Raw genomic sequence first — 18205 nt, forward strand, 5'->3', positions numbered from 1 at the left:
TTTTCTATTCTCACATTTACTCTTCTGGTACCTCCAACAGAAAACATTATTATTCCAAAACCTGGATCTTCGAAGAGATCTAAAATGGATATTTTGCCAACTGCTCAGTGGAAGGGTACAGACATTTCTTTTGAAAATTGCTTGATCTGTCCCAAAACATGTCTATAATTGTTATTAAATCATCTGTAAGATCTATACAGGTGTCAGTTTTCGGCCATAAGCCTGGCTTCCAAAAGAATTCTCTTTGTTGATAGCTTTTTTCTTGGTGTACATGTTGGATATATCACATAAAGATACATTGGTGCATGAGGAATGTTACAGTTTCCATTACACAGGGCTTTCATCCTAATGGTCTTGTAAACTGTGGGTCTCATTCTAAACAACGTGCTCATCAGAGCTGTTCCCCTGAAAGCAGCAAAACTTGTGTCCTGTTTGGGATTACTTTACCCGTCCTGTCCGCTGAACTGTAGCCAATACTGGGGTGGAAAGGCTGCTTTAAAGGTGACTTGCAAAGGATTTTCAGCAACTGGGTTTGTGCCCAGTTTTGTTTAACATATGAAAGTAGAGAACAACTAAAACTGTATGGAAAATTCAGAAAGGCAGAATATAATTAAAATGGAATCTGGCCAGAACTTTTTCATTCTGAAGGTGCTTCGTGTATGGTATGGTATCTTCCAAAAGACTTTAAAGTTGTTTGCTGCAGGAAAGTAAAGACAATGATGTTCCATTTTTTGTTGTTTGTCTTCTTTTGGATGGCTTTCTATTTACTAAGAACAATGAGTCGTTCTTTTTTTGTTTTGCTGATTAATGGTGCTGCATGTGTACTGTTTTTATTGTACACACACATTTTGCAGCTAAGCCTTACCCTTAATAAATGCAATGGAAGACCTGAGTTTGGGGAGGAAAGGGAAGGAGAGACTATTTGTGGGAGGAGATGCACGTTGAACTGAGGATTGTGTCATTCTACCTGGATCAAAAGTTTTTTTGGGGGGAGGAGAGGGAAGACAGTAGTTTTGGAGTTTTGTTTGTGCCTATAAACAGTAAAAATAGAGCAAAAAAACTAGGGGGCAGAGGAGCAGGTTATCATTGAGCCAGTTGTTTTCATACAACTCCTCTGCTGGTGTAACTCACACTGGTACACTTCTACCCTGGTGTACTGCTACAGTGGGGTCTAGCAAATTACACACTTGAGGAGGACCACACCTCAAATGTCTGCTGCTTTTCTTACTCCGGTGTAAACATGGGTGCCCAGATCTTTGTTAAAGGTGAATTAGAAATAACCTGCATGCTTTACACGAACATAAGATAAGTGGCCTGATTCTGATATTTCTTTATACACTAATTAGGCCCTGGGTTCCAAAGTCCCTGCAACTAACAAACATTTTACTCCAATTATTTCAATTTCATTTGACTATTAAATAAACAGAAGGTACTTCCCGGTTTCACGCTAGTGTAAATATTTTCAGGATTGCGAAGGCTGTATTTTAGCCTATTTCCAGATGTTGTGTTTGGAAATGTCTTCAGTTTGTTGTAGAAGCAAAAAGGGAATCATCTGATATTTTGGATACAATGTGGGGAGGGGAGGAGTGAAACCTGAAAATCAATTCAAATGCAAGAACACGTGCAACTGGACTAGGCCGTTTACAGTGGCATGCTAATTCCACTGCCAATTGCCAGGTTTCCTAAAAGGGGTTGTAGCTGATGTTTTCTAATGTGCAGGCAGTTAAACACTTATTTTGTCACTTTATCTCATTGTCTCAGACAGAAAAATGAAAACCCACCCAGCCATCGTTTTCCTCCTCCTCTTTGTGATCAGCTATGGCTCTTCTGAAAACTCGAGTACATCTAGAGGATGTGGACTGGATCTTCTCCCCCAGTACATTTACCTGTGTGACCTGGATGCTATCTGGGGAATAGTAGTGGAAGCCGTTGCTGGAGCGGGAGTGCTGACAACACTGCTGCTGATGCTGATTTTACTAGTGAGGTTGCCATTCATCAAGGACAAAGAGAAGAAAAGCCCACTGGGAATGCATTTCCTCTTTCTTTTTGGGACTCTAGGACTGTTTGGGCTGACGTTTGCATTCATCATACAAGAAGATGAAACATTATGTTCCATCCGAAGGTTTCTGTGGGGAGTTATCTTTGCCTTGTGCTTCTCATGCTTGCTAGCTCAAGCCTGGAGACTACGTAGGCTAGTTCGACATGGTAAAAGTCCATCTGGCTGGCATCTGGCTGGCATGGCAATCTGTCTGATGCTGGTCCAAGTCATTATTGCAACGGAGTGGCTGATACTGACAATTGTGAGAGACAAGAAATTGGCCTGCAGTTATGAGCCAATGGATTTTGTTATGGCTTTGATTTATGTTATGTTCTTGATGGTGGTAGCCATGGGCTTGTCTCTCTTCACTCTGTGTGGAAAATTTAAGAAGTGGAAGAAAAATGGAGTATGCCTCATTATAACAGTTTTTTTCTCAATTCTAATTTGGGTAGCTTGGATGACTATGTACCTGTTTGGTAATATTGAACTGAAGAGAAAAGACAAATGGAGTGATCCCACTCTTGCAATTGCACTGGTGTCTAGTGGTTGGGTGTTTGTTATTTTTCACGCTATCCCAGAAGTTCACTGCACCATTCTTCCATCACAGCAAGAAAACACACCCAACTATTTTGATACTTCACAACCAAGAATGCGGGAGACTGCTTTTGAGGAAGATATGCAACTTCCTCGAAGCTACATGGAAAATAAAGCCTTTTCAATGGATGAACATAATGCAGGTAAGATTTTACTGTACAAAAGACCTATTTTGATTTTTCCCTGCAGGAAGTAAAAGAAAATGTACCTGTTTGCTCAAGTTGCTATTTTAGTTTGTTTGGTTTAAGAGAGCTGGTTCTAAATATTATTTGGGGGGGGGGGGGTTCTGCACATTGTATTTTTGCTTTTGTCCTTTCATTTTTTTTATTTAAAAACTAAAAATTTTTTTTAAAAAGAGAGCAAGTATTCCTAGAAAATTTTAATTCTGAAGGAGAAAAAATATTTACTACTGAAGTCATTTAAATGGAAATTGTAAAGATTAACCACAGTATGTCCTTAGCTCATGCAGCCTGAATTCCTTCTCATTTCTGCTATAATAAGAGGTAACACTATTGAGGTAAAAACATGTTTGAATAGAAAGCTCAGGGTTAAGTGCTCATTATTCTTGGGTGACAAAATAACTAGTAACTCTCTTTCTTCCTAAAAATAAGACCCGAGGCTCTTTTTGCTATTAGATAAATAATACAACATTCAAGTTACTTCACAAACAAGTATAAAGATAAAATCTCTGCTCTGAAGGTTTTACTCCTTGAATAAAAAATGTAAACAAGGAATGAAAAGCAACAGAATGCCTCCTCTGCAGTCTGCACGCAGTATATATCCAGTACGTACACTTCTCCCTGCCACAGCTCCTTCTGCAGTGACACACGGCACCTATACAATAGCACACAGGAACACTGTGCAAGATGTTAGGCGACCTGAAGAGTAACGTATACGGTTGACACCACCGTGAAATTGGCCTTAAGCAAAGACCCAGCCAAAACTGGTTTCCCGAGAGAAAGAATCTAACTGAAAGCTACATAGAGTGACAGCAGAAAGTATACACGGATGCTATGTGAGTGCATATGGCAAGAAACTGCCTGATGGCAGTCCTCGGTGCAGGTTTCGTTCGGTCGATGTCCTGCAGCTTGTAAACATGTTTGTATCTGGGGAAGCTGGCAACAGTTCTCGATTCGTTCTAGCGGGGAAGAGCACTGCGCTGTTTCAGACGGGAGCTGGCTTTTCAGGTTGGCAGCTCCTTAGAACAGGCGTTGGGGATGGCACTAAGCACCTCCTCTTCACTTGAAGGTACCTCTGGGTTTTTCTGAACATGATGTAATCTGCTGCAGCTCAATGGATCCAGTCCAGACAAGAAGGGAAATTGCTGCATTGGCTATGACAATGGTTAAGTCAGGAAACAGTTTTCCCTCAGGGAATATTAGCAGGGACCTTAGAGGTGTTATTCTTCTATAAAAGCTTTGAGCGGGGATGATCTGTTAGGATCACAAGGGTGTATCCCACAGGCTCAGTTTCCGGCAATGGCAATAAGCAGTTGACCCTGTATTTCTAACATTTCTAGCAGGAGCTTCCCCACTGTGTTTAGATTTCTTGCTTGTTAAAAGATATTTGGCATTTTGGATCTGGTGTTTCCCATCAGACCAGTTTTAGATAGGAAACGGCCAGGACTTCAGTGGAGTTATTCTCAACTGAGGCAGATATCAGTGAGAGCAGAATCATGCCTTTCATCTCAGTTCAGCAGAGTTGCTTTAGCCTAGTCAAGGTGACCCCCACTCTCTAAAGAATGTATTGTTCTTACCCACGTTTGATTTATTCTTTTAAATGGAAGATGTGGTTGTCTGCATTGGGTTGTGCATTTTCTTAGCTCTGTAGTGTGCATCATACTTCTGGAATAGTTAGATTGCGTTATTACATGTAGTTGGTTGAAGAGTTGGTTTAAATGTAGCACTGCATGTGCAGCCCATAACTGACTAGATTTTCCTGTTTGCTATCCCAGGTATTACTAGTTACTTATTACAATAAATGTATAAAGCTTTTTGTCCTGTGGCCTGGGAAAGCAGGGCAGATCAAAATCTCTGTAAAGCAACCAAGATTGAGCTCTTAAGTGAAACTCAGGTTCACTCTATAGCTAGAGTTCTACAACTACCAAGGTGCTTACCCAGATGTAATGAATTTTTGGTTCATAACTGATATTCATGTTATTTTAGTGTTTATTCACTGAGCAGAATGGTGAAATAAAAGTACTGCCCATTTCTCAAGTGAGTTGCTTGTGGACTTTGGGCTGACGCTTGCTAAAGTCTCCTTGATAAAGTTTGTTTTTTGTCTACAATTTTCCTATCTATAAAAAATATGTCCTTAACATGATAACTACACTGACAGGCCATGTAAGGAAAATAGTAACACTGCTTAGAGAAATTCTGAAGGCAAACATACCACAAACAACACTCTCTCATTCCCAGCTAGAAGTAATTTGCAATTTAGATAAATAACAGTAGCTAGCAAACAGGAGAATGAAATGCAGTCTGAGATTATCCCTTTAAAACTCATTTGAAAATAGATGTATGAGTTATATGGGTAATAAAATATATATGTAAATACTCCAGTTTTTAATGGCATAATGCATTACAAATCTGTTAACTATGTGCTGAGAGAGAGATTCAAATACTGGTATAATCCTTAGTGGCAAAACAGGCAAGGCAACCAAATTATAAGCAGGGAATACTACTGATTAAGAGATGGAAGAATGTAAAAGTGTATTTATAAACTTTGACCTGTAGGTGATATAATGATAATGCTGACCTCCTTCATCATGCTATTCACCACCCCTTGATTTCAAAGCACTTGACAAGGGAGGTAAGTATAATTAAAAAGTAAAGGTACCTCGGTGAGCCTACTCACATGTGGAAAGTGAGCAGATGTTTTCAGGGTTAGAATATGTGGTAAGAAAGCTCAATACCAATAGTCTCTCTGTGCAAAACTCCCTTTGACAGGAGTAGCAGTGAACAGAGGGCAGCGTGTGGCTATAGGATTTATAATCAATTTAAGTTTTGCTCTACACATTGGGTGAAATCCTGGCCCCAGTGATGTCAATAGCAAAACTCCTAAAGGCTGCTGACCCGTAACTTGAATTAAATATTAGAGAGAAAATCTAGATCATGAGTTCTTGAAACAGGCATGTTTCATAGATAAACAATACGGAGCGATGGAACCATTGCAACCACTCAGATTGTACATACAAATGACTGCCTGTTGCTTGGCTGCAATGGTGAAGCCCATTATTTACTTCTTAGCTAATCAGAGCAAATGCAAATCTCTGCTTCCTTACTGGTTCAGAGGTAATGACGCATATTCCTTAGCTTCATCTCCCATTTAAAATGTAAATTGTAAAAGAAAAACAGATTGCAAAATTAATAACTACCATAATAAAGATGACCTTAGATGCTTCTGGCGTGAACATTCAGAACGTGTTGGACAATACGTTATCTTTTGGCTCAATATTTTTTCATGATCATACCATTCAAAAGCAAATATCTGCTTAATATCTCTACAGAAAAAAAAGAACTTAAAGCATCTGGAAAATTTATATTTGCTAGCCAGACTCGTCATGCTTAGAGGGTTTTGTGAGCATGTTTGCTGGCTCAAAACATATTTTGGACCTCTTTTTTCATAGTGACAGAATAAAGAAATGCAATGTCATTTTACTTAACCATTTAGCATCCAAACTGGAGATTACTTTATGGGCAGTACTAATGCATCAGCATCCCATATTTTTAATAGTATTTATGCACCTAACACTCGTTGACTTAATAGTGAGGTGTACAGTTCCTTTAAAATCTGGCCGCAGAGCCAGCCTTAGGGAAAGCGATGCCTTAGACAAACTTGGATTTTGGCGCCCTGTCCCCCCACCGTGCCTTCTCCCCCAGCCCCCCCTGCCCTGGGAAGAGCAGCAGCCCCAAGTAAAAGGCGCTGGCAGTGGTGCCCAGGTGGAACAGCTCCCCCTTCAACTCAGAGCCCAGCAAGAAGCACTTGAGGCCCAGGGCGGCAGTGCTGAGTGCACAAGCGGGCAGGAGACAGCGGGAAAGCATGGCTCAGGCTCCCCAGACACCCCACTTCATCCTCCACTATTCCCCCACCTCTGCTGACCTCACTGTCACCACTGCTGCTGCCCTCTGCACCAGCCTGTCCTCATCCTCCCGCATCCTCCTCAGTGGCAGCCCTTCCTGGCGAGGTGGCTGCCACACACTACCTGGGCATGGTGGCCAGGGCACTAGCTCTTGGGAAGTGTCACCATTACACAGAGAGCTGCTGGCTACAGTGAGCAGGACCAGGCAGAGCGCTGCCACACACATACTCCCCACGTCCTCCTCTGCTGCCGCCACCTCCTCTCCTCCTCCTGCACACTCTTATTGCCACTGCTGTTTCCAGCCACTGCTGGAAGGTGATTAATTATTGATGCCAGCTGCCTGGCTCCCGCAGAGGGGTAAAAGGAAGCCACCTGGCTCCTGAGGGCGGGAGGCTGGCAGCCAATGGAGATGGGAGTGGGGAGCGAGGGAGGGGGGTAACCTCCACTCCACCATCCCCCATCCTCCTCCAGGGGTGTGTGGCTGGCTCAGCAGCAACTCGAGGGACCACAAGGGCTCCCTGGGAAAAGGGGTGGCACTATGTGCGCGTGTGGCATCCCCCTGACCACGATGCCATGGCCAGTCACCCACCCCTAAGGCCGGTTCTGTCTGGCCCCAAGTACTTTCACTCTGCCCCATACCAAGCCCTACCAGTTCTACTTAAAACAGAGTCTAAGATCTACCCAGAGTGTAAGAATAAAACTACTGTACAAAGGCAGTATAAAGATTAGGGGTTAAATTATGACTGTTACAGTCAAAGCCAAACATCCGATTGACTTCCCTGGGATTAGGATTCCACCTGAGGGCACCACTACTGTTTAAAAAGACAGTAGACAAAATTGTAGACAAACCCTCGTATATGGGAGAAGTAGTAGCAATTTTTTTCATCAGAATCATCTTTCTCCTTTTAAACACAGCTTTAAGAACAGCAGGATTTCGCAATGGCAGTCTGGGCAGCCGACCGAGCGCTCCCTTTAGAAGCAATGTTTATCAGCCAACTGAGATGGCAGTTGTGCTGAACGGTGGGACTGTAAGTATCAAAATGTGATGATTTAAAAAGTCTGGGGTACACCCTGGGGAATATGCAACCACTGCTTATTGAATGAACAACTGAGTTTAGACTGCTTGCTCACATGGGGGGAGAAAAATAAATGCTATCCCTAGCAGCAAGTATGCATGCAATGCTTCCATTCCCCTCCAAAATTATATAATTACAGGATAAAGTGAATCTCTCTGCTTGGGCATTCAGTTTGAGTGAACCAAGTTTGCTGGTGATGCTCTATGTCCAATGGCCACTTTGGATTAAATTTACTTTAAAGCTGCTAATCTAATTCCCAAGTGATATGTACTTGGTATCCTGACTTCTGCAATACTGTGTAAGTTCTACAACAGGCTGGCATAGTATATTGGCCTGTGGGTGAAAATACCCTTGATAAGAATCTGTTCCAGATAGTGTGGACGTTAGACATTTTCACTTCCCTTGTATAACATATATATTTTAGTATGCTGCACACCACTATAGAGGTGTGCTACCAGAGGATATATAAATATCTTAATATTAATGTGCATTAATTTTCCTCTCTGAAACAATAGTTTGGCATGCTCGTATTTGATAGGCAAAGTATTATTCTGCATCCTGGTCAGTGCAAGAATGGCTTAGATATCTGATGCCAAACAGCCAATTTCACTCCCATTGTGTCTATAATTTGCGCTTGAGGAATTGCATAGAAATCTCTCCCATTGGAAAAGAAAGGAAAAATCTCATTTCCATATTTTCATGCATACCTACATGCTTCTTAAAGCTACTCATGAGCCAGTTTACACTCACATAAGTCGGCTTTTCATTGTTTTAAACCATGAGCTGATTCCATAACTCAACATTAAAACACAAAGGATGTGAGCTGACTCTAGGTCTCTGTTTCTTTCAGTAGAGGCTTGATTTCTTAAAGGGAACAGAGTTATTAGATATCAGTATTTTCCTTCCGTTGATAATACAGTGGGGGAATAAATCAACTTTGAATGACAATGAAGTTTGTGTTTTGCTTTCAGAATGACTTACAACAGCCATAATGCATATCATCCTTTTGGGTTTCTGGATTCATCTGTCCCCATATTCCTTTATACCAGAATAAGCAGCTCAGGGAAGAGGCAGCTTAAAGATGAACAGTTAGAGAAGGGTGAGCACAAAGCTTGTTCCAGGCCAAAAATACATACAATAATTAAAGGTTATTACCATAGACAATAAAGTAAAAGGACTAATACATAGACAGTCTTACCTTTTCCTTGTGGTGAGATGCATATAGTGCCCAGATTCAAGATAAACATCACTGTACTGTTTTGCCTAGAAATAAAGGTGTGACTGCTATCCTTGTAAATGTAGCATGTTAACATTGATTTCTGAAATCTAGAGCTCTTAGTTATGGGTTTATTATCCTTATTTCCAGATACCAACTGCTCCGCCAAGTTACACTGGAAGACACCTCTGGTGAAAGCTATGGGTTCTAGAGAATAAGAGTCATTGTTACAGATTTTGTTCCCTGGCAGTGTGTTTTTCTGAGGGAGGAATCAAAAATGCCAGAACAAAGCAACAAAAGATCCAGGAGCTGAAATCCTAGAGAGGATTTTATGTAAATGTGAACACTATTGAACTGAAGCTAATCATAAAAATACAACTCTGCAAAATTCAAGCTGAATCTAATTTGAAGTAGAACTAGGCACACTTTAAAATGGAAGAGGGGATACTGCATTCAGAAATGTAAGATATAGTCTCTCTGTAACTAGTGTGCGACGCAAGCCTGATTTTTACTGCTTGCCAGTTGCTTGCAAAAAAACCCCCTCCTCTCTTTCCTAAACTTAATCCATATTGCCACAAGAGATTGCCACTACAGCGTGAAAACATACAGGCTTTCTTTCTACTTTGTTGATTTTTTTTTTCTTCATTTCAAATGTCTCATGAAAAACTTTCTTGTTTGCTCCGTTATCCATTTCTGATGTAAATGTCCTTGTGAATGTCATGTAGAGTTGAGCATTGCTGGTCTGTGGCAACAAAGTGACCACCACTCTCAACAATGATATGCTTTTATTCTTTAAAAGGATCATGAATCAAATTTGGTGCTGGACAGATGGAAGGGCTGTGGCACGTTTTGTGCAACTGTGTAAAGCCCCTGAATGCTAGAGAAGGAAGGTAGTGGTCCAAGATAGAGTTAGATCTTCTCAGTCATGTGGAATCGGAAATTGATGGTCAAGATACCCTGTTGTTGCAGTCTCACCCCAGAGTACAGGCAAAGAACCACATGTTCTCAGACTCTTAATTTTGTACAAATGTACATGTGGGGCCACTGTATGAAACAATGCAGAGACCTGCTTCTGCAGGGAATAAGGCTTGGGTTTGCCAAGGAGTCCCAAGAGATGAAAGAGTAAAGGAAACCACCTGTACGACAGAGATCTTATGGGCTGATCCTTAAAACGTTGAGCAAAACACCTCAGTAGCAGCTGAAGGATACAGCTCTCCTTCCAGGAGGTACTTGGTAGCTTCAGGGATTGGACCTTCTGTTTCTAGAGGTGGGCCTGGTCTTGCAATCCCTACTCACATGAGTAGCCCCACGGACTGCAATTTTTAGTGCACTTCAGTGTGTAGGTAGCAGCATCTCCATGCAGGAGGTCATGGTGTTTTTATTTTAACTATTTTATTTGAGGAGCTTACATAAGGCAGACACTGTCAAAAGGTTAGAGGTTATCTAACCAGGTTCTCATTGCCCATTTTTCGTGCCATGGCCTTCATTACTTTTAAGCAAATCATTCCTTTATTACTTAGCATATAATACATATCAAACATTGTAAGCATCATTGAATTCACTGTTTGGCCAATGTTACTCTTAGTTTTCCTAGATAATAAAAGCAAACTGTTTTTACAGGAGGGTATATGAAAGTGTATAAGGATGAAATTTTGCATATGCTGTAATAAAATATATATTTTCAAATAAAAAGTATAAATGTAGAAAGGAAACTGAACACCTGAATAGCTTTACAGGAAAAAGCTCCTTGCTATATACTGCAAAAGATAAGCTGTTTATTTTTTTAAAAAAAAAGTCTTCCTGGTTTGTCATGTACCTCCAGTTCTAATATAAGAGAATATAATCCTGTAGACTTGTATTCAAATGAGTAGGTCCATTGACATCAGTACGTCTACCTACAAGTGCAAGGGCTGCAGGATCAGGACCTTAGTGCTGCACGTAAATATACCAGTATCTGTGTGCATGTGTGTGTGTGTGTGTGTGTGTGTGTATATATATATATATATATATGTGCATACATGCACACACACACACATATATATATACACACACACACACACACACACACAGTCACCATTCTTGCCATGATCATCTTATAGGGGTTTATTCCTAAAAGCCTTCTCTCTGAGAAGCTATATTTTTCTGTCATGCATGATTAAAGGAGCATGTTAGCTCCATGTCAGATGTTCCCCCCTGGAGCCAAAGGAAGCATGTGCTTGTTTGAATTTAAACAACAAAGATTGTTTCCCCCCCCCCCTTCTTTTTTTAGGTAACTGCAGCTGAGTAAACTGGGGTTGATATTGCATGTTGTCCAGTAATTTAGCCATGCAGTTACCTGTTAAAACAAAGTCTTGATCAAATAAAATGATATTAGTGATCCTGATTATTAAACCAGAGACTGAATCACTGGGAGCCATATAAACACTCCTAATAATGGCTTGCCAACAAAAGTTTCATTAAAAAACCTGGTTAAAATATATAATTGTGTATTATCAAAATGTGTAAGATGACCATGGCATATATGGTAGGACAGGTTTCTTTTAACAGATTTATCAGTGCTACAACTGAGAATTATGAATTAAGTACAACACAGATTTTATAGACTTCGGGCAAATTCTTCACAAGATACAGAGATCCTAGAAATGTTAATGTACTTTATGTTTCCTAGATGTGAAAAGATTGACAAATTAAGGTCCCAGGTCTACTCCTAACAAAGTCAATAGGAGTGGGAAGTCCCTAAGCAAAACCAGGGCCAGATCCTGTAAATCTTAACTGACATGACTACTTTTATAGGGTAATCATGTAAATGAGTATAATTCACATCAGTGAGGATTTGCAGAACTGGACCTGCAATTTGTGGTGGTGGAGGTGTAGTAATAGGTTAGAGGATGGGATGTATTTTCCAGCTTCACATAACTAGTAATAAATGACTTATGTTTGTCAATTGGTAGTCTGTGGTGTAATATGCCCCAAATAATGTGTGATTGAGAAAAAAAGGCACCTTTGTGTTAACTTATATTTTTATTAATGTAAACATACTGTTTATGTTTGCCTTTTTTGAAAGTTACCTAGAATGTAGAGCATCTGTGATCAAAATACTAAATAATTGTAAGCACAAGACTTTCAGATTTCAGTATAATGAGCTTTTATAGTGTAAAAAGCTACTATGTTGTCCCTTTAAAAATAATAATGGTTATTTCCTTCTCACATATTATCTGTATAGGAAAATGAAATCCTAAAACGTTTTAAAACTTTGTTATAAAAAAAAGCTTTCTATAATAAGTGGCTTTGTTCAATGGCAAGAGAAGAGTATAGAGCAGAGGTTGGGAACCTGTGGGCCAGACTGACCCAATTTGGGTCAGACGTAGACAGGTGGACACTATGATCCAGCTCCCACCATCGCTTTTCCCTGCAGTAGCACAGGGAGAGCTATTGCTGCCAAATCAAATGGCTCCACAGGCCATAGGCTGCCAGCCCCTGTTATAGAGCCATACATTAAGGGTCCAATCCTGATTAATGGGAGTCAAGGGTGCACAGCACCTCCCAGATGTAGAGCATCTTGCAGGATGGAACCCTAAATACACACAAGGTACACTAACTATTATAGAACTGGCTATTTCTGTATTTAGTATTGCGCAGGCATCTTGATTGGCTGTTTGAGCTTGATGCCTTGGGTTTAACTAAAGGCTGTGTAAAGGGGAGCATTGTAGCTTTTATTATAAAACAACTGGACTATTCTACCAGCTTACAGGATTACAAAGCAGGTGCTTTTTATTAACTGATGAGAGCGAAGGCTCATTTTTGATAGATAATATATATATATATTTATTAAATGTATTAATGTGTTTTATAACGTACCCTTTTTTCCGCTGACTGTTGCAGACTGGTATCGTATTAAGTACATCTTTAAAAGGATTTTCAAGACAATCAACATGTACCATAATGACTGTACATAAGTATACAAAATTAAAAAGGTTGTAAAGCATGGGCAAATGTTTTATTTTCAAAATGCTGTTCTTAACAAAAATAAAAGCTTTACTATTTACTTACAAGGTTTGTGGCCTTTTGGTGCAACAGTTGACCTTAACCTTTACATACCCTCTAACCTATTAACAGGGAAGAGACAGTTATTCTGTAGATCACCTGCTGTACTTGCACCATTGAGTGAAATTGTATCAATACTAGTTTGGACTACGGATTTGCCTCCATTACAGAGCAGCCACCGCTATAGCTATGCCAGTGGTGCACATCTGCATGGCTCTGGCCATGTCAGAGGCTTTGCTGACATAGCTGTATTTGGTGGTGGGTGTGATCTTTCTACACTCCTGGTTGACATATGCTGCAAAGCTTTGTAGTGTAGACCAAACCATTTACAATTTTTATCAGGCCTAATCTTGCTTTCCTTTAAGTCAGCGAGACTTTGTTCGACTTAAGAGAGAGCTTTAGCAGGCCCACTAATAATTTTATGACATTCATCTCTGTTCAAAAGCTCAATTATGACAGTGCTCCACGGGACCTACGTAGTGAGATAAACTGAGATACGCATACTCAGGGCCTGGTTTCCCATTTTCTTATACCTTCCTTAATTACTTATACTCATGCAAAATGGGTGCACAATGCCATCATTTTGACCTCCTGGCATTTTGCGGTTGCTTTGTATGGATGATGACACAAAGGACTTCAGCTGTTTTCTATAAGCACGGCTGTGAGTACATGCTGTTTCTGTAAGGGCAGATCTTAAGCTGGCATAAACTATCAGAGCACTGAAGGCAGCAGTGCAATTCTAATTTATACCAGCTGAAGAGTTGTCCCATAGTTATTATCTGCCTTAGACCTTGTATGGGCATAATCACCATTTACTGCAGTTGGAGTTTTCTGTCCATCAGATTAACTTCTGCCTGAGTCCTGAGGATTGGACATGAAGCATTTGGCCAAGCTCAGCCCTTTATCAACGGGCCTAATTCCAGTGATTTTAATAGAGTTGTGTTCCTTTACAGCAGGGTCGAATTTTACCCAGGCAACGATGAATTACTGCAGAACCAGGTCTTTGTGCAATCTATTTTTGATGTACGTCATCTCACATACTAAACTAACTGTAACCCTTAGAGAAATTCTAGATCAAATAAACCTATTAGGAATTCAATCCATGATCTGTGTGTTTTGTGGTGTTGAGGAAAGAGCTAAAATTGAAATTCCTGAACGATTTGGTGTAGGTTCTTCCAAGTCTTCTAATTTGCTTCCCACTGCAATCACATAAAAAACAACATTAAATGTTTAACTTGCAAAACACATGGAAACTGAAAAGCAAATAGTTAGCCTTCTGCTGTAAGCACATGGTCTGTATGGCAAACGGAGAAATCAAATAATTAAAAAAAAATGTACAGCCTCTTTTTCTATTAAACAAATTCAACCCTTCGATACCCACACAACTCTGTGACAGCCAGGGGTATTGTGCATGAGTATCAAGGGCAGAATTTGTCTCCAACTAAGGAGACATCAGGATTGTTCACTGGGGATGCAAATAAAGTGGAAAGCAATTCTTTATGAGTTTCTTGACTTCAGAGAACTTCTAAGTAAAAGCTAATGACAGATGCAAGCCATACTATTCACCATTTTTTCTTATTTTAATCACTAAGGACAACAGCAAGGTCAATAAAGAATAGTTTCTTGTATGCCACAATGCAAAGAAGAATGCCATCCATGTGAATGAGAAGGACAGGCCAAATGGGAAAAAAAATCAGTTAAACAAAGAGCACAGGGTTGCTTGCTGGAGTAAACAATCCTAAGCGAACAAAAGCTCCACATAATAGTAAAAAAAACAAACAAAAACCCCACCCCCTAGAGAAAGCTGTTTTTCAAAGCTCTAAATTCAGATGTTCTCTTTAAGGGCCAAATGTAATGTTTTCCTCCACTGATACAGGCAATCAGCTGAGTACTGTTCTGGCTACTGTTGCATATTGCCTTGTTCTTAAGACTTTAAAAATGGCTGTTTTACATAGATATTTAATTGGTTAGCTATTAAATATTAAATTATTTAAATAAGAAATTCATTGTCTACACTTCAGAGGGGACTTCATTCCAGCCCTCTGAGTCAAACAATAGTGTTGGGAAGCAGTTATGCAGGAAAGGAAATGTTATATTAAAGGTGAAATACTACTTTGTGATCACTCAGCACAGATATGGCTTAGATTGTATAAACTGCACCTATTGCTGAAATGCATGCACACCTTCCATATATCATTCTGCAGGAAAACACACCAGAAAACAGCTTTGCAGAGGCTGGAGAACTGTGTTTGATAGCATTTGAAAAATAATTAATTTTAGGAAACCAAAGATGAGGTTGCAGATTATGGTCTGAGCCATACATCAGGCCAGGCAACACTGCTACAGGCCCAGTACATGGCAGGTATAAGACTCTTTTTGATAACAGTTCACTAAGCTTAGTGGATGCTAAATAAAAACAAGAGAGATACATGTTTAAAAACGTATTTCAAGTGACTATGAATGTACTAGCTTTATATCATAAGTGGAGCATTCACAAGTGGACATATACTTTATTTTATATTCCCATGATACAAAGAGATTACTTTTTATGATTTTTTGCTAAGAACCTATAATGAATGCACACAATTCCTCATTAAAATGAGGCAAATGTTTCCATGGTGCCCAGCAACCATGATATTAGGGGTTTCAGCATTCTATCACAGACATGTTATTTAAGCATGACATTTTCAAAGTGCATCTTACTAAAATATGAAGCACAAGATGTCAGCCTGAATGTGGATTTCAAACAGCTACTTGAATAGCCTTAGACATTCATTTACTTCCAACCTGGATAAATGGTTAGATTTCCCTGGGTTCCAGACATGCTAAAAGGATGTGGAAAAGGATCTCTCTGGTAAATTTGCAGTCAAGAGACTTGATTTCAAAAAATATTTTTCAGGCAGTTAGTCTGCACAGTGCATGGCATTTAGTATTTCTGAAAACCTTGAGCTGGCTGCTTAGCTAGTATCAATCACCCTGGCTCCTTTTGCATTGAATAAAGCTACAAAAGTTTACGATAGCAGAGAATTCAGCCCTGTGTTTTGAGACAGCAAGGATCTTTACAGGGTCTAAATATTTAATGTGAACATCAACATGAACAACACATTTGTAATCACATAACTCATGAGCTGGAACCTGCTTCCCCTAAAGTCACTGCCTTGGCCCCAGTAGGCACGTCTACACATGCATTTGATCCAGGATCAGTTTAGTTTTGAGTAAACTACTCACGAGTAAATGCTCCCAGGAAGGCATCTACACATGCAGGGAAGCAGGAACAGATTTGCTGCTAATGGCAGCAAACTGCTCCTGTTTCCTGGGGCCCTGCAATGGGCCTCTGCCACCACCAGGGGGAGCGCCAGGCTCCCCCTGGGTGCTAGCCCAGGGGCTGGCAGGGAGCACCAGTCCAAGAGACAGCTGTCTCCTGGTCAAGGATTGGACATTACACCCTGCTCCCAGGGGCTGCCTGCTGCTGGGGTGAGGACAATGTCTCCCTGCCCTGGCAGCAGGGAGCTCCTGGCTCTGGCTCTCCAGTCAGAGGCAGGGGACTTAAAAAGAGCTGCTGGGAAGGGGTGGGGGGGGGAGCATGGAGTTGGGTCAGGAACAGGGTGGGGAGCTTCCTCCCTGCTCAGCTCTACAGCTGCGGAGCTGGTGCTGGGAGATAAGCATCTCCCAGCCCCCACTCCCCGATTGTGATCTTGGAGCAGGGGACTTGGAGCTCCGTGCTCCCGGGGCAGGGGGACATAGTTCCCGACAGGGCTCCAGTGGCAGAGCCTGCCCAGCAGCAGGTAGGCCCTGGGGCCAAGGAGAAATCTCCTGCCCCCTGATAGATGGCTGACCAAGAGCAGATTTGCTTCCAGGCAAGTTGTCTACATGAGCGCTACTGCACTGTTACTATCAAAAGTAAATCTGTTACTTGCATTTGCAAGTACCAAATTTACTAGTGATTAGTAAAGTTTACTGCATAGTAAGCCTGTGCATGTGTAGATACACACACTTACTTTACAGTAAAGTATGCTACTGTGCAGTTAAGTGTCTTATGTAGATGCACCCAGTGGGAGCTAAATCAGGTCCCTTTCTATCTTATGACTTTTTAAAAAAAGTTTTCCTTTTAAATTACAGTCCTGCCTCCGCTTTGCAACTCTATTTTGTGCCTCTGCTTTCCTGGTCACTAGTTCTACAATGGCAATAAAAACTGTGAACTGATGTGACTCAGAACACCTGGGAAAGTGGAAAGGAAGAGAAAACTGAGCAAAAGTCCAACACATTACTAAGGAAAACATCCCTCACAAAAAAGGCGTGATTTGACACCCATTATTGTCAATAACAACACTCCCAGAAATTGCAGTGCAACAGAAAGTAAGAACATCATTAATTTGTTTAAGAAATGCTACTGAAATATTACAGTTGTATTACAGAGATGTCAACGGATCCTAATCATCTTGAAACATCAACTCTTGGGGTTCAGTGCCTGGCACAGTGATCTCTAACCCCATGGACTAGGACTTCAGAGTGCTCCCTCATCCAATTAACTTTAATGATAATCTCAGTTTTCATTATCCACCTAAGTATCAAGCTGTCACAGTAGTAGAAGGAAGACTGCAAATGGGACAGGAATATAACCTAGAGACTCAGATTCTAAAAAGCAAATAAAATCCAATTAAAATTATTTCCATATTTAAAACATGTTCCTTCTTTTGTTAAGGCTTCATTCATTTTTTGAATATTTGGCGTTGATATAAAGGGTGTAACACATCTCAAGGTCTTGGCTGGGTTATTTAGTTGGGAGTGGTCCTGCTTTGGGCAGGGGGTTGGTGAGGTCCCTTCCAATCCTAATTTTCTATGATTCTAAGGTTTACTTCTATTTTTCAGCAGTAAACATTCAATATTTCAAATTACAATTCATCAGACCTGTTTTACATAGGGAAAGCTTGTCTAACTTTATCCCAACTACATAGTTAGTCCAATAAAAGATCTCACCCTAAGAAATCCTTGCCTCTTGCATAATTTCTGGACCATTATGGCTAAAACATCACTTTTGCACTATATTTAGCATTTTCAAAGAACTAATAAAAAACAGCACAGATTTGATAAACTCTGGTACAATAAGGCTGGAAGGAAATGAGCTACCCAAAAAGACAATTTTACAAATTAGCACT

At 40.5% G+C, this 18205-nt stretch overlaps 2 protein-coding genes across 2 annotated transcripts in view; one reads left to right on the top strand and one right to left on the bottom strand.

Annotated features, from left to right (window-relative positions):
• The first annotated feature begins 1248 nt into the window (after positions 1-1248).
• GPRC5B (G protein-coupled receptor class C group 5 member B) lies at positions 1249-13050 on the top strand. Its single transcript, XM_019507698.1, has 3 exons — positions 1249-2775; positions 7629-7741; positions 9156-13050. The coding sequence occupies exons 1-3, from the start codon at positions 1770-1772 to the stop codon at positions 9198-9200; spliced, it is 1164 nt and encodes a 387-aa protein (XP_019363243.1). The 5' UTR covers positions 1249-1769; the 3' UTR covers positions 9201-13050.
• The window catches only part of IQCK (IQ motif containing K), a 121629-nt gene continuing 115291 nt past the window's right edge, over positions 11868-18205 (bottom strand). Inside the window, exon 9 of the mRNA XM_019507699.1 lies at positions 11868-14248. Coding sequence (XP_019363244.1) covers positions 14145-14248 — 104 coding nt within the window. The 3' untranslated portion in view covers positions 11868-14144. The remainder of the gene's footprint in view (positions 14249-18205) is intronic.

Source organism: Gavialis gangeticus, unplaced genomic scaffold, assembly GCF_001723915.1.
Source record: "Gavialis gangeticus isolate Ggan-Ray unplaced genomic scaffold, GavGan_comp1, whole genome shotgun sequence".
Taxonomy (NCBI): Eukaryota; Metazoa; Chordata; order Crocodylia; family Gavialidae; genus Gavialis; species Gavialis gangeticus.

Excerpts from the sequence above, each read along its gene's own strand:
- GPRC5B (XM_019507698.1), top strand. The coding sequence starts at position 1,770 with ATGAAAACCCACCCAGCCATCGTTTTCCTCCTCCTCTTTGTGATCAGC. Across the intron at positions 2,776-7,628 it reads AATGGATGAACATAATGCAG|CTTTAAGAACAGCAGGATTT; the intron begins GTAAGATTTTAC and ends TTTTAAACACAG. Across the intron at positions 7,742-9,155 it reads TTGTGCTGAACGGTGGGACT|ATACCAACTGCTCCGCCAAG; the intron begins GTAAGTATCAAA and ends CCTTATTTCCAG.